The 16,668-nt window shown below is 45.6% G+C and overlaps 1 protein-coding gene across 1 annotated transcript in view; it reads left to right on the forward strand.

Moving 5' to 3' along the window:
• Window positions 1–16,668, forward strand: part of LOC144124506 (proteasome adapter and scaffold protein ECM29) — a 409,805-nt gene that overhangs the window by 236,193 nt on the left and 156,944 nt on the right. The window contains 2 exon segments of the mRNA XM_077657223.1: window positions 8,063–8,219; window positions 10,526–10,585. Coding sequence (XP_077513349.1) covers window positions 8,063–8,219; window positions 10,526–10,585 — 217 coding nt within the window.

The raw sequence follows: 16,668 nt of genomic DNA on the forward strand, positions 1-16,668 counted from the left end.
GGTGAACACCGGTTAGATACAGCTGTTGTATACTTTTCTCATGAAGGATATTGGTAAACTGCCATTCATGATCTGAGAGAACCTGCCAAATGCACTCCACCTCATTCTTATCCTTCTAGTTATTTCGCTCTCGTGATTCAGATCTGCGGTCGCTACCTGCCCTAAGTAGACATACTCCTTTACCATTTCCAGCCCCTCGCTACCAGTTGTGAACTGCTGTTCCCTTGTGAGGCTGTTGAACATTTCTTTGGTTTTCTGCATGTTAATTTTAAGACCTACTGTTCTTCTCTGCCTGCCTAGCTCCTTGATCATGGTTTGCTGCTCATCTCCTGAGTGACTCAAAAAGGCAATGTCATCAGCGAATCGCAGATCATTTAGGTATTCTTCATTAACTCTTATCCCCAACTGTTCCCAATGCAGGCCTCTGAACACCTCCCATAAACAGTTGGTATATAGCATTGTCGAGATCCTGTCTCCCTGCCTGGCGCCCTTCCTTATTGGAATTTTATTGCTGACTTTTTGAAGGACTATGTGCAGCTGTGCAGTCGCTATAGATATCTTCCAGTATTTTCATATAAGGCTCTTCTACACCCTGGTTCCGCAATGCCTGTATGACTGCTCAGGTTTCCACCGAGTCGAATGCTTTCTCGTAATCAATGAAGGCTATATATAGGTGTTGGTTATATTCTGCGCATTTCTCTATTACATGATTGATAGTGTGAATATGATCTATTGTTGAGTATCCTTTACGAAAGACTGCCTGATCATTGGGTTGATTGAAGTCTAAGGTTGTCCTGATTCTATTTGTGATTACCTTAGTAAATATACCTTGTAGGCAACGGACAGTAAGCTGATCGGTCTGTAATTTTTCAAGTCCTTGGCGTCTCCTTTCTTATGAATTAAGATAATGTTTGCGTTCTTCCAAGCTTCTGGTCCGGTCGAGGTCATAAGGCATTGCATGTCATAAATAGATGGTCTAAAGAGTATTAAGTTTTGAAAAATTCAGAAATTTCATACGTGGCACAAGTTATTCTCATTGTTTAAAAGGTATCAGGGGGCAAAATGAGATATTTCTCAGAGCTGTCAGGTGCACAAACACATCCCTTTATTTCAAATGCATTACTTTCAAAAATTAAAGCAAGCAATGTAGGCAAAAACTGAGAACCGATTTAGAAAAAACTTCCAAGGATCTCTCAACTGTGAAATTTTTAGTCTCCTGGCATAAATATTAACAAAACATTTTTGTTCTGGAGCATGTTCTGTTAATTCAAAAGAATGCAAGTTGCACACAGTTGCATAAGTATCATCATCACCAGCGTAACTACCTCCACTGCTGGAGAAAGGCCTTTTCCGTATTCCCCAGTTTAACCTTGTCCTGTGTAAATTGCGGCCACCTTTAGATTGCTGGTGCGTGAGGTTTATTGGCCCAAAGGTGTACATGTAGTATAAAAGACTCCGTAGGGAAAGGCTCTGGATTAATTTCAATCTCCTGGGGCTCTTTAAAAGAATGTGCACTCACATCAAACAGCACATGGCCATCTTTGCGTTTCGTCTCTGCCAAACTACGGCCACTTAGGTCGGGATTTAGTCCTGCAACATTGGGCCCAGCAGACAGACACCAAACACCTGGACACCATTGCAACTGGTTTAACTCTTTCATTACTGTGAGAAAATTACCGATTTTGAATGTTTAAAAAAAAAATTATTTCTTAAAGGGACAGTGAGGAGAACTCTATTAAATTTTATTGTTAGCAAAATCTGATAGTTCCACTTGTTTAGCAGCGAAAGATGCATTTATTTCAAAGAAATTTAGATTCGAAGTTGAAAAAGTTTTCCCCGCCGCTCCGATTCAAACTCGGAAACTCTTATGACGTCACGGCGCACTGTTATGACATCATAGGATGGAGTGACGTGAAACGTAACGTAAACGCAGACTCCGTGATTTCTGGCGGCTAGCGGTGCGGTTTAGCAGCAGCCGAAATGAAAGCTACCGTCGCTGCACGTTGAAGGCATCTATCGGGGGTTGCTAATGTCGCTTCGTTTACGTTTGCACCGGCGTCTTGCCAGCGTTACGATGGATTCCATTCCCGAATCTGACGACGATGTTCTCGCAAAAGCTCCGGCCTGCATTTCAGTGACCTCAGCCCCACAGGGTGTGCGATGCTTTTGAGGGAGCACGGTTAGGTTAGACGCCGGCGGGTCGTTTTACCCTTCTGCCGTGGGAAGCCGTTGCAAATTAAATATCATAACCCCGGTGTGGGGAGTCGTGAGGGGCCAGGACAAGGTCGGCAGGTCGCGCCCATCGGAGGCTGGCCGAGGCTTTGGGGCCAATGGATTGTGATTCCTTGAACGGCGCGGTTGCACGGTGCAGCAGGCAGCATCGAGGTCTCCTACGGTTGCAAGGGCCAGGTTATTTATTTATTTTTTTGCCACAAAAAACAGATGGGTGCTCAAGGGCGCTCACGTTTAAAGTTGGCGGCTTGAAAGTAAAGCCGACGCTTCAACAGCTTCCGCGCGTTTCTGGTGGTACGGGGTCCACTGGATCGGGCTCTCTCGCCCACTTGTATGTACATCCAGATGTGTACTGTGAATGGATTAAATCAGCCGAGAGCTCGAAGAGAACAGCTCCGCCCAACTACCGAAGCTATTGAATGACGTCACAACGCGCACCTCGCCGCGGAGCCAAATTAGTCTGGCCGGGCCGGCGTAGCGGGCGCACTCGGCTCGAAATAGACATGCTTCAAGTTTCCGCCAGTGCGGTCAGAGTGCGCCAGTGTGCGGTCAGAGTGCGGTCAGCTGCATACATAAGACCGTATAAACGCGTGTAAGGACCGCGCTTCTTTTCCAGATTTGAGGGCCAATTTTTTGAGGTGCGGTCCATACACGTGATCTGCGAAAAAATTTTTTTTTTTTAAGTAAGAACACACCAGTCAGGGAATGAGCGGCATTTATTCTACGTTCAATCGTCACTCGCGGAGTATTCCGAGCTGGTGCTGTGCTATGGTGCATGCTCATCCCTCAAGAAGTTGCGCAGCATGTCCGCTGTCAATGTGTAACCATTGTTCTGCGCTTCCATCACAGATCTGAGCAGCTCTTCTTCCAGTTTGGGAAATTTGCATGGCTAATTGCCTCGGAAGGCGCGCTTTTTGCAGCTTGTGTTCCACAATGCATCCTTTTGGTTGCACCATTGTCGGACGCACTTCTTTGCCGTGTTGAATTTTCTGCCCGCTGCACGCTTGCCGTGTTCGAGAGCAAACTCCCAGCCGTGTAGCTATTAAGGTGCTTGCTCATCGTACTAAATCTGCGACGCTCAGTGGCAGCATGCGAAAGCCACGACTACGGTGAACTAATGCGCTACCACAACTCCCGCGCCTTTGGCAGCCACAAAAGCCTGGAGCTAGTGATACTGATGCTGATATGGATAGCGAGAGCTCGCGGCGAAGAAAAAAGTTCACGATGGTGATATTTACCTGCAGCCTCGGGCACCATCCATGGACGGCACCTGAAAGCTCCTGTGCGCTTGCGTGGCCTCCGCAATCAAGTGCACCATTGCTCCTAGCCGCGTGCATTTTGGAGGCTATTCCTGCGAGGGTCAGGGAAAGTCTGGGTGCAGCCCTTACACAGATATTATTTTCTTTTAGTTCCTACGTGTTTATACCGTACACTGAACATTCCGTGGCCTTTCAAGTTAGGCAGTATGACTGCTGTGCCTGTAGAGAAAGCAGTCGCACGAGGACATGAAGTCAAGGTAGATATGGGGTGCGCTGTTCCGCTCTTGTTTTTTTATAGCAGAACTTGCAGTTCCTCCTTTTCTCTAATTCTTTTTTTCAGTTGCTAGGGAATGGGTTCTATGGGTGAAACAGAGGTGTGATCTTCCTTGACATCATCATAATCAAAAATCTGCTGGCACATATGGTAGAATATCTTGGCAGTATATTGCAAAGAGCCTAAAGCACCAAATAAAACCACTCTCATCATCTACAAACCAAGCTCATGGCACAAAAAAAAACTGAGGGAACTTGAGTCTGCTTACATGCACAAAGGTGAAAGCATGGAACTTTCTAGAATGCGGATTTTTCCAAGACTGCAGTACACATTGTATTAAGAAAAATTTTCCTGTTATTTTTTATTTTATATTTTATATTTCATATTTTTTATTTTTATTTGTGTTTTAACTTTTATTTGTATTTTATTTTTCCATTTTTTATATTCATTCTTGGTGTTTTATTGCTTTTCTGTTTTATTTTGATGACGTCATCAGTTTGATTGGCAGCTATAGTGTGACACTTTTCTGTGAATATCCCCACAGGGAGTCATGAGCCTTATTATAAAGGCTTTTGCGTTAATACAACGTGAACGGTAAAACGAAATGCACAAGCATGTGCTGATGTCGTGGGCCTCTGAGAAGAAGTCTCGCAGGCGGAACTGAAATCCTACCATTCCACATGGTTGTCTAACTCACCACTGCTGCTCAAAAAAAAAAAAAAAAAAGACAGCATAAGAACCGACGTAAGTGCTCGGTGCAGCCTTTTGCCTTCGAGGAGCGCGGCGCAACAGACGCTATGGTCGGTGACCAGCGGACTGCCTCCGGTCAAAATTTCATTTTTCACGTTGCCTTCGAGCATAAGAAAATGAAAAAACAAAACTGAAACTAAAGAGATGGTGTTCTATAAGAAGTACTTGCAACTGGGCTTGTTGGTGCATATTCGTGAAAGACATAAGAGCGCAAACTGGCAACACGGACGAGGAAGGGAACAGGATGAGCGCTACGATAGCGCTCATCCTGTTCCCTTCCTCGTCCGTGTTGCCAGTTTGCGTTCTATAAGAAAACTAGATGGCACAGCTTGTCTAGGAGTGCCGACATCAATTTTTGGCGACAGGTTCATAACGTCGGTCAAATATGATCAGTGGCCTATGGCGCGGAAAAGAAAGAGTTAAATACTGTACATACTCGTTTATAAGCCACAGTGTTTTCATAAAATTTTCTCAGGTGCGGGCTATATCAGGCCTATAGCTACACATTAACATTCTGTGGTGCTACCGCGACTACTGTGTCAGATGATTAAAAAGCTGGTGACAGAAATGAACATTTTATTTTACCATTCTTCACCGCTTTTGCGCTAATCGCCATCTGACGAGCTGAGCTCATCAACACTCTCACTGCTGTCGGATGAGCTCGCCTCATTTATGTGCTCCCAAAACTGGTCGTCCTCTGTGCTGTCCGTGGCGTTTGACAGCCCCGTGACTCTAAGGCTCTTTGAGATGGTGTCCGCTGACAACGAATGCCACGGGTGTAGAATTTAAGTGCACACTTGCTGGAGGGACGCTCGCTTCAGCCGCCCTATCGAAGTTGTTCCATGGTTGCCCGCGGCTATCCATTCAGTGTAGCACCACCAAAATTCCGTCTTGAATGGCCAGGTAACGCAAACATCGAGCGGCTAAAGCACGCTCGTCAGGCCACCAGGAATTACAGCAAGTCCGTTCGGCAGTCTGCCATCCAAATCGTCACTCGATCTGTGAGGTGCCCTCTAAAGCTGTTGACCACAAGAAGGGCTTTGCAGCGTAGTAGTCCTCCTGGTTGGTTCTGCCACACTGTTTTCATCCAGTTTATGATCAATTCGTCGAACATGCAACCTTTTTCTCTCTTGGCGGAGTCTTTCTCTTTAAGACAACGTAGGGTGGAAGCTGCCTTCCATCAGCGGTGATTCAAAGCATCGCTGTGCCACCCGCGACTGGCTTTGAAGTCCGCAGGTTGAATGTTTATGTGCTGAGCAATAGCAATTGCTTTCATGCAGATCATTTCTGTAGACACTGCGAAGCCGTTGCTCCTAGTAGTGTGAATGTACTCGACAAGGTCTTCATCCAGTTGTGGAAACTTGCACTGTTTCCCACAGAAAGCCTTCTGGGTTCGGTTAGTCTCGGCAAGGTCTTCATTTGCATACACCAGCAGTGAACACACTGTTTATCAACGTCAAACTTGCCCACGGCCTGCCGTTTGCTGTGTCCCTCAACGTATTTTGCCACTTGAGGTTTGAAGCCTGCAGTGCAGAACCATCTGCGCTTGCCCACTGCTTTTTGTTCGCGTTCAAAAACACGAAGCCTGCCACACGACGGTGCACACAACACGACAAATTCCACAAGCAGTCCACACATTCCGAACAAAGCACCGGATCAGAAAGACCAAATGGCACGGAAAGGCATCGTGAAAACCGGAAAAAGAAAGCCGTGGAATACCTGCCGCGGTGGCTCAGTGGTTAGGGCGCTCGGCTACTGATCCGGAGTTCCCGGGTTTGAACCCGACCGCGGCAGCTGCGTTTTTATGGAGGAAAAACGCTAAGGCGCCCGTGTGCTGTGCGATGTCAGTGGACATTAAAGATCCCGAGGTGGTCGAAATTATTCTGGAGCCCTTCACTACGGCACCTCTTCCTTCCTTTCTTCTTTCACTCCCTCCTTTATCCCTTCCTTTAGGCAGTTCAGGTGTCCTGGGATATATGAGACAGATACTGCGCCATTTCCTTTCCCCAAAAACCAATTTAAAAAAAATTAAAAGAAAGCTGTGCTTTGTTGCGCAATGATGATGATAATGGATGTGGTGTGGGAAGAACTAACTGGCCCCATCTTGTCACATTTTGTAGAACTAGGCGTGTTTTTGGCGTTTTAGCTTTTTTTTTTTCAAATTTTTGCGGCCGAAAGTGGGGGGTTAATACAAAGTGGGCGGCTTATACATGAGTATATATGGTAGATCCAGAGCCTCCAGCTGCAGCATCCCTCCTAGCACACATGAAGCTTTGGCATGAAGCTTTGGCATGTTAAACCTCACATGCCAAAAGGTGCAGTGGGGGAGTGGGTGGCCTCTCTGTTGATATGGAAGGAAGGACATTGGGAATGTCTCCCCTTCAGAAGAACTTAAAGGGGCTCTGAAACACCTACTGAGGAGAATGCAGAAACTTGCTTAATCCTTTATTGCGTCGTCATGAACACCTGAGCCAAAAAATACACTTTTACATGCAGCAGAGAACCCACAGCAGCGCGCAAAAGTTGGCGAGCCCTTTCCAGCGACTTTTTCATACGCCTTCTTCCGTGTCATGCATCTGCATGAGTTGGCTGTTAGTTAGATTCTTTCAGGCCATGGCCACGCAGCTACCATGGCCGCGGCCAGTCAGCCACGTTGCGCTGGTGGCTCAGGAAACTCCACCTCTCGAGGAATTGTGCATCGGCACCCAGCAGTGGGGCCTAGTGGTGGGGTTGGCAGAGGAGCGCCAACTTTTGAGTGGGAAAAAGTGACAAGAGGAAAAGGAAAGGTGCAAATGCACTGAAATGCAAATCTGACTGCAGATAACTCAGCTTCTACAAAATACATAAAAAAATTCTTGCTGGAGGACATTCATGAAGTGGTGTCTTTAACATCCCAGGATTATCGCAAATTTATTAAGAGCCTTTTTCAGAATGCCTTGTAAGAGCCAAATTTTAGAATGCTCCTTGCCTTAGTGAGGATGCCTTAAAAGGCAACTATGGTAGTGTTTCGAGATTCACGTATAATAAGGAAACTTTTAATGTAGGTTTTCCTCCTGTTCTGATCATTTACAGCCATACTGCAATTCATTCCTGTGCAATCAATATTAAAGTTTGCCATTTCCATGGCTCAGTACAGGTGATTTCTGTAGGCCACACGGCATTTGTGACGTCACAAATAATAAAAAGTATGTTATTGCACTTTTCCCACATTGCCAACGATGCGATCGCAAGTCATGCGATGGGCCCTGCGAGCAGTGAATGGTGGCACTTTGTTTGCACAATGCTGATGTCATGATTGATTGGTGGCGTGTGGCCATAAATAAATCTCGTCAGCCAAAGCCAGATGTGCGTGAATGTATTTCTGCCTACGGATTTTATTAACTTTGGATGATACAGCTTTCGGATTAAACGACTATTTTTCGCAACCCCGTGAAATTTGTAACATTGACATTTTTCTGTAGTAAGTTGTGGCGATGATGAAATTTTTGTGTAACAGGTCTTAGGAAAAAGTGAGGCTACCGTATTCATATTCTGCGCATGCATGCAGCCTGGACACCCTTGTGCAGCTGAGCCGCAGTGCGGGCCCTGCCCTGCGGCCGCACCTGCCTCTACTGTTCAGCTCCCTGCTGGATGCCCTGAGCGACCTTGAGCCCCCCGTCCTGAACCAGCTCTGCTTGAGGGCCGACACCGAGGCCCGGGACCGGGTGCGCCCCTTTTCTTTTGTTCTGAGATGCCCATGCTTTGTTGACAGTTGTTCCCAGGTAAGGCCTACTTGTGGACTTGTGTGTCACCCATGTGCAAGCACTAACTGCTTCAAATGGTAGCACAGCAGAACAAAGTGCCTGCCATGCAGTTGTGCCTCACAATTGAAAGAAACTTTAAATATGTGGAAATGGCGTGCACACGTTTGGAATTAGTAAGACGTGAACAGTGCAGCAAAAATCCCTGAGAGACAGTACCTGAATGGACCTCACATGCCACAAAAGCTGCACGGCTGTTAAATGTGTGTGGTAACCTCCTCAGCCCAGTAGTGTTCCTGATGCCAAGCTTGTGCAAGATCCACGCCAGCTGTTCCTAATGATGGCAGCGTCCAACATTTCTCTCTGGTTTTGTTTTCTTTGGCTGGCGACTTCAGCTACCCCAAATTTGGGTTAGCTGCCAAAGTTCTTGCAGCACTCAACAGGGTTGGCACCACCATGTAATTTTAAGGAGATCTAGTGTCACTGCAGCCTGCTGGTGAGGCATTGCCCTGTGTTTCTGGTTATGCATGTGTCCTTTCACTTGCTGTTCACTTTGTTTATTTATTCCTAACTGGCATGGGGTCATAACATAAGGAGGGGCCACAATTGGTGTAAATTCACTCATAGTGAAAAGAATGTGCAGTGTTTAGATAATTTTCTAGGCACCAAAAGCATAGACCTTGGTCACCGACAGCTTTTTCGGGTCACACACTTCCTGATCGGCCTGCAAGGCACTAATCTTGAACAGGAGTTTGACAAGCTGCACTCACATGTCCTCTTCCACAGTTTTACTGCACTAGAAAAGGTTATTGGTTGATACGAATCCTTCTACTACACACCAAGGCAGGCTGCATTAAGCTTATACTCAAGCTGATAGTCAAATGGAGTCATCAAAATATTGCACAGTGCTGGGGCAGTGGCAGTCTATGCAGGTGCCTTGTTTTTTTCTGGGTGCACAGATTGCATTTAAGAGTGGTTGCAGCTTTCAGCAGAAATTTGTTGATGTATATACAGAAAAAGTTTTCAGCACATTAGAAATAACTTTATGATTGCTATCACAAAATTTCACTGGTGTACCTCCAGAAAATTGTTTTCTAATATAAATTTTTGCTCTGAATGTTGTGAAAAGGCTGGCTTCAGAGTTAAGAAACTGTGTCAGTAGTCTGGTTCAACATTCACTGCATTCTTACTGGCGTGCTATAGGTCAGGACGTTCTTCGAATTTTTTTCTCAGTACCGATTTTTTCTTTGAATTTTTGCAATGCAATGTCCGATGACATATCTAGAGTGAGCAGAAAGTTTCATACAAAAAATTTAAATGTAAAAATTCGAAAAACAAAGAACGTTCTCACCTACAGTATGGTCCCAGGAATGCAACAAATTAAACGTGGTCGAAACAGATAAAAGAGTCGTGAAGTAATCTGCTCTGCAAGGTGAGTACCTATAGCAGAAAACTGTAACGGCAGAAAATGCCGATTGTCCATGTGTTTCCCTGCAATGCAGAGCCGCCACGGTTTACAAGACAATTTTTTTTAGAGTACTTCCCAGTCGACTTCAGCAACGTCACTTCGCAACTGCATAAAAAAATGAGGCATACAAGCTGATACCGCAATTTAAAACAAATAAATTTTTCTGGCCATTTTGGGGGATTTCAGAGCTGCATCCCCTTCTAAAGCGAACAAGAGTGAAGCTGAGGCAACCTCTTTTACGCGACAGCGTATACAGCTCGTTCGGTCGAAAAGCCATCGGCGTCATGGTAGTAGTTGTAGTTTTTAACTTCATAATACTCTCAAGATTAACCACTATTATTTGTGGATGCCACACCCGTAAGTTGAGTGCATCTAGAAGCATCTCGTTGTGCGGAACAGAGTCTGTGATTTCTTTGTTGTTACCATGGTTAGAACCATGGACAGCTTGCTGAAGCACACTTTCGGAGCTCTTCACTTTAAAACGGGCTCCAGGAGGCCAAGTCCTTGAGATGATGTTTTAGGAGGCTTATGCTGTGCAGCGCCTGCTAAAGCCAACACCTGGCCTCGGCTGGATTCACTCGGTTGAGCTTCTCTTGAGAGCAGTTTTGTGCTTCTGCAGATTTTGAGCGATGTCACAAAGCATAGTCTGGCTGCATGAATTGGCATCTCAGCAGCGTGTCGACTGCTTTCAGGTGCTCATGAAATATGGAGGCTGACTGTGTGGCAAGGAGCACTCTCTCTAAAGCATCTGGAATGCAGGACTTAGCTTGATGGACATGTGGTGATGGTTTGTCTGGTGCAGCTGGACGCAGCCAGGGTGGCCGCCTCTCGGAGCTCACCAGCCATGGAGACCATCAACTACGTGAGTTGCGCAGGTCCCCCTTGTGGGAAGCAGTGCCGCACGATGTGACCTTGAAAAGCGGCTCATGAGGTCTCTCCTGGTGGCTGCATGTAGGAGCTGCAATCCTTACGGTTTTTTTTTTTCAGTGCTTTGGTGCACTGCAAGGCCATTAGAGTAATACCCCTGTCACATGCGCAGTTTAAATTCCCATTGAATCAATGGGCATCGAACTCGGTGGGGATTGGCCAGTGCCACATGGCAATTTTCGATAGCCATTGAAAACAGCTTCTCATCGCCATATTTTGAAGAAAAAAAAAATAAGACATAAAAACTTGAAACAATAAACACATATATCTTTTTGATTTAATGACAAAATTTGAGACCATATTAACCACTTGATAACCTAATTTCTGTTCGATAGCCAATATGACAGCTACGCAGAATGATTGGGGGTCAGATGTAAATAAACTAGGATTGTTCGAATATTAAAATTTTTAATACGAATATGAAAACAGAATGGCTTTGAATACGAATTGAATATCTGTTCAGTATGAAAAGAATATTTCAGAAAACGAAACAGACAAATGCTGTTGCTCTTGTCTTTATCAAAATTGTGTACAGTCTTTGCAACTAAAATTTTAAAACTTTAACCGACTTAGCATCACATAAAAGAAATATCATGAGCACAGAAATGTATACTACTTGATTAAACAGCATAACTGTATACAACCTGTAATGTGGTCATGCAAAATGAAATCCATAAAATTACACATTAATATAACTAATGGTAACATGATGGCTAGTAAAACCTAGCTAACTCGGAGTTCAAGGGAGCGAAGAAAAATTCCGGAATTATACAAAGGTCGATTAGAAAAATGCCTCCATCCCCCCCCCCCCCCCCCCCCCCCTCGCCAAAAAAAAAAAAAAAACGCTGAAAATGCAAAGATGTGGTGCAGCCTCGTGAGAAGGCTCCATAGCACAAATACCGAAAAGCTTGTAATGAGCGTCCAGTGCTGGAAGAACAACATGGGTGTAAGCGAGAGTAACGCACATAGGCATCGCGGAATGGTGAGACTGCTTTTAAAATGAAAAAAGAAATGATTAGTGACATGCCAGTCATCGTCCGAAAGCGGCATGCAGCTGGATCAGGATGACCAGCGAAAGCGCGGGCCGACAGCTGCCGTTGCCACGGACTCGCGGTGAAACTCGGAAACCGAAAATACATGGCTAGTATATTTTTTGGACTAGCAACAGGGGCCCTCTGGTGGTCATCATGCCTGTTGTTACATGCACATGAAAGGTGCATGGGTTACAATGCACTCTGCGATAGGTAGGATTTTTACATTATAGCTTGCCCTGTTGTGACACCTCTACTTGGCCTCTTGGAAGCCTCATGCAAAATTTTGCAAGTGGGCTTTCCCGCATATCATGGTTGACCAAAACAACGTGGCTGAGCTCATGCTCGGAGAGTTGTGAATGCAGAACGGTGAATGTTTATGTGTGGGCTTTAGGTATGCTGCACAGTGTGGAAGGATCAACAAAAAAAAAAATGCTTTCGCGTTGTGATTGTTCGAAGCAATTGGTCGGCCGTCTTGTTCTCGTCATGTGTTATATGTGGGAAGCCCACTTGTGGAATTTCGCTTGAGATCCAAGCCTAGCTGCGCCTGAATACGATTGATTCATGCAGGAAACGATGCAGAAATGAAGGAAAAGAACGAATAAGGTGCCTTTTTACTGTTTTCTGGGCACATTAAACATGCTTTAAACCGGGCACCTTAAACATAATTTTCCCTGATATTGTGATTTCACCATGGTCAGTTTTATGAAAGTCGGCACAGCATTCAATCGCTGGCGAATATTTGGGAATTTTTGAATATTCGGAAATTCTCGAATATTATTTCCTCGAATCAAATATGAACATACTCATATTCGAAATTGTGAATATTTGCACACCCCTAAAATAAACTGATGGTGTTGTGTGGCGCCACAGCATGCTGATGCGTTCGCCTGTTTTCACGTTTTAGCATGCTTTGCGACAATCGAGACCAAGAAGTGCCCCACAAGTGCCGCAATGAAAGCAGCTATGAATTTGAGAAAGATAGTCACTGATCTCCTGCAGTATCGCCAGTAAAAAATTAATGTTTCTGAAAGTAAGGTTCTGCCATTACCCCACTGTCGCTGGCTCAGATTGTGTCAAGCTATGAAGTATTCGAATCGTTCTTTTTGAACCAAGTTTCAATTAAAAACAGCACTTACTTCAGTATTCAGCTCATTTTATTCTGCTTCACTTGATGTTTTTACTCAGTGTTGCTACCCTTACCGCCATCTGTGGGAATGCATGCTCACTACTCAATGATCATTGAGATTGTCTGTGTGAGATGGGTATAAGCAAGGTTTCTGGCCTGCATCATTTGCATGTGGGTGTGGTGCACAGCAAATCGAGCCACCAGGGGTGGCAGCTGTCAAATGTAAAGGTGAAAAGTTAGCCCAGTCAGTCACTCTTGCAAGCACTGGGCCTTGTCCCCAGGCAGGTCACAGGTGAGCTGTGCTGTCAAGACTACAGCTGGTGCCAAGGGCAATGTCAAGGCGGGATATATTGCCCTCTGAGTCATCATCATCATGCCTGGAGTGTGCAGCAAGCTGATACAAGCAGAACAGTGTTAAAAAATAGTACATGTCCATGGCACCGGTGACAGCAGTGGCTGCACGACCACACTGTGGTGCTGCTGTCTCCAGTGTGTGCTCACTACGAAATTTTGTACCGAGTGATGACAAGCTTCGTCCTCACTTTCACGTGGGTGTGTGTCACTCTTGGTATGTATCCAGGTGGCATTAAGCTACAGTTAGCAGCCCTGCTGCTGACAGCCGCAACAAGGAAGCGTGTTTCGCATGACAACTATCCTAGGTTATGGCGCTGTAGTAGCAGCATGCTGAGGACTGTGTCAAACTGCTGCGTTGTGGAGTGGTAAAGCCCTGTTTTCACTGCACCACGGCAATCTGTTTTCTTCACATTAAAAATGCACAGCTTGTTTTTACGTTGACCCTTGAGATGCAACCTTCTCTCAACAGCGTTTGGACCATCAAGTGAATCTCAGCAATAAACTAGCAGTGTTCCTTCTTGCAGTGGTTTACTTGGTGAGGGTCAGGGTCAGTGGCGCCATCAGGTGTCGCAGTGGGGCACTGTGGGATAGACGGGGAGACGAAGGTGGCGTGGGAGTGCGAGGGTCGGTGAGAAGACATGTGCCGGGTGTGAGTAGGGAGGACTGTCGCCGCAGCAGATACGTAGGAGTGCAGCATGCACACGATCGGTATATGAACTGCGACGCCTCCAGAGTCAGGACTATCCCAGACGAAGGTGAACAAAAATTTGCTTCTTTGTACGCATGGGGAAGTGTGTGGACAGGGTGACCTCGGTCTAGCGATTAAACCTCGATGCCTAACACCTTTACGGAGCACACTCAGTTTCCAGCGTCTTGCTCCAAACCTTTGCAGAACCATGAAAACACTGCAGAACACCGAACATGTTCAACTATGTAGAGGAGACGGTTTTAGTTCATGTGCAGATGCTGTCATGACAGCCAGGCACAGAGTGGGTCCTCAAGTCATTTTTATTTATTAATGCATTAGCATTAGGGGGATTAGTGCAAGTGGCAACCGCCATCTCTCGGTATATAGCCAGTGGACCACCTACCAATAACGAACATGGTGTACTCCCTGTACAAACTTAGTATAGGTACGTTGGATATAACTAACCTTAGTATGCCACCTCAGATATGCTGTGAAAGCTCGTTAGTTCAAACCTCATTAATTCGAATTTTTGAATAATTAAAAGTCTACAACTGGGTCTGTCCAAGGTACATAAGAGTCTATGTAAAATGTAGCTTGTTAATTCAAACATGAATGGGTAATGGGTGGCGCCACCGATAATTTGAACTATGCGCTGCCCTGCCTGGGTGGCCTGGCCACACGAACCAAGCAACGCTCCCACGAGGCACCCCCATCTTTGTGGAGGTGATGTGGAGAGGGTAAAAATCTCGCGCGAGGCCGAATAAATGAAGAGGGGGGGGGGGACTTTCTGTCTGCAGTGGCATGGTAACGGCAACTAGCATGACCTCCGAGATTTGTACCCGGCTGTTGCTTGTAAACGCAGATCTCGAAGGCTTCAGTAGTTTGCTGCGTAAGCTTTGTTGATTGATGGATGACGCGACCAGTGGCGAGATGCAGAAAATCAAACACATTGCAGCACCTTTGACACTCTGAATCTGAAACATAACGGTCTTGCACGAAACAGAAATTGGAACTTTTGCTTATGTATGCTGCATGTCTTTATTTCGGTTTTCTGGTGCCCTTTGCGTCATGTTCCGTGTGATTGGTTGCAGCCATAGCAGTCAACCTACACAGTGTGCCATGACATAGTAATTTAGAAATGCTGTCTGTTTGCGGCAAATGTCACACCAAAATACTTCAAGAGAAGATTGAAATCATGCGTGGAGTCCATGCCAGTGCGTTAACGAAACAGGATGTTGCCAGAAAGCATGCTCATTTGTTTGGCAACTTGCTACTCGGGGCCGTAAGGCTTGAAAATGGGGCGAAGTATGCACGGCTATCCTGGCAACTTTTGCTTTTCGACCTAGACAGTCGCACAACATCCGTGACTCACAAGTGTGAATCTGCGAGTCGCAGGGGTTGCACTATTGTTTTGGTTAAAAAGTGGCAGTTGCACGCTGCTTGTTTTTGCAGATTTACGACCATGCTTGCCGGCAGTCGCACGCCTTTCCCGACTCTAATGTGGCCCGCTACTGCGCAAGTTTGAATGCGCTGAACGCTGCCAGCCTTTTCTTCAGTTCTGAGGGAGATGAAGAGGCCTTCCATTAAGTTCAGGCTATAGAAGAAAAGGTGCTGGTTGTTGCCTTTGTGAAAAAAAAATTAGCTGGTGTTTACCTCCTTCTAAACCAATGTGTGGCATGCAAAAGCGCGGTGACGTAAATGGTGACTCCACAAGCTTCACCATAGCAACAAGATGGCGCAAATCTCGGAGCTGTGAACTCTTTTGGGGTGGCCTGGACCAAATTTTTGGAAATTACCCGGGTCAAATCTGGAGGCCGTCATCGTGTCGGGCACAGTCAATTATGATTGGACATCGCTTTTGATCCAAATCGTCCAAAGTCAAATTTCAGTGGTCACTCGGGTCAAATTTTTGGAAATGGCCCGGGCCAAATTTAGAGATTGCCGTCGTGTCGGCCATTGTCAGATATGGTCGGACATCAATTTTGGTCTAAATCGGCCAAGGTGAAATTTTGGGGGTGGCCTGGGCGAAATTTTGGCAATGGCCCAGTTCAAATTTGGAGTTTGCCATCATGCCAGGCATGCCCAATTGTGGTTGGGTATCTATTTTGGTCCATATCGCCCTGGGTCAAATTTCAGGGGTGGCCCAGGCCAAATTCTTGCCAATTGGCTTCGCAGTAGCTATGGCAACGAGTGATGCACAAGCAAGATGCTCAAGCAAGATTTTTGCTTGGCTCTGACGATAGTATGAGTGCTTTCGCACTAGAACAGAAAGTGGTAAACGAATATTTTAGAGAAAAAAATAGGGTAATCTCACAACGCAACTGCTTCCCGATCGCAACATACCGCATATTGTGTTCACTTTTGTTAGTTCGAGCTTGGGTTAATTCGAGCTGTGTCAGTGTTGCTATGTAATTTGAATTAACGAGCTTTTACTGTGATGAACTTTCTATGTTAACCTTTGAGATGACAAACTTCCCTATGTTAATTGTAGAGATAACAAACTTTTGTGTCTGGACCTTGGATGTAACAAACTTTGTGTGTTGACCTCGATTATAATGTACCTAAGTGTACCACCTCGGATATAGCAAATGCTTGGCTGCTGACGCATTCAAATGATTCACCTAGGAGTGCCTAGGAGATTTAAGAGCATTAGCTCTTACTACTTATGTTTGTCAAGGATGCGTCAGTCTGCAATGAAGGTCAAATTGACCATAACAGTTACCACGTTGAGCACACTGTATCACATAGCAACTCACTTGATACCTATACTTTCGATCCGTTATATATGTGCCAGTATAGGTGCTATCAAAGTGGGA

The sequence above is a fragment of the Amblyomma americanum genome, chromosome 3 (genome assembly GCF_052857255.1).
Source record: "Amblyomma americanum isolate KBUSLIRL-KWMA chromosome 3, ASM5285725v1, whole genome shotgun sequence".
NCBI lineage: Eukaryota > Metazoa > Arthropoda > Arachnida > Ixodida > Ixodidae > Amblyomma > Amblyomma americanum.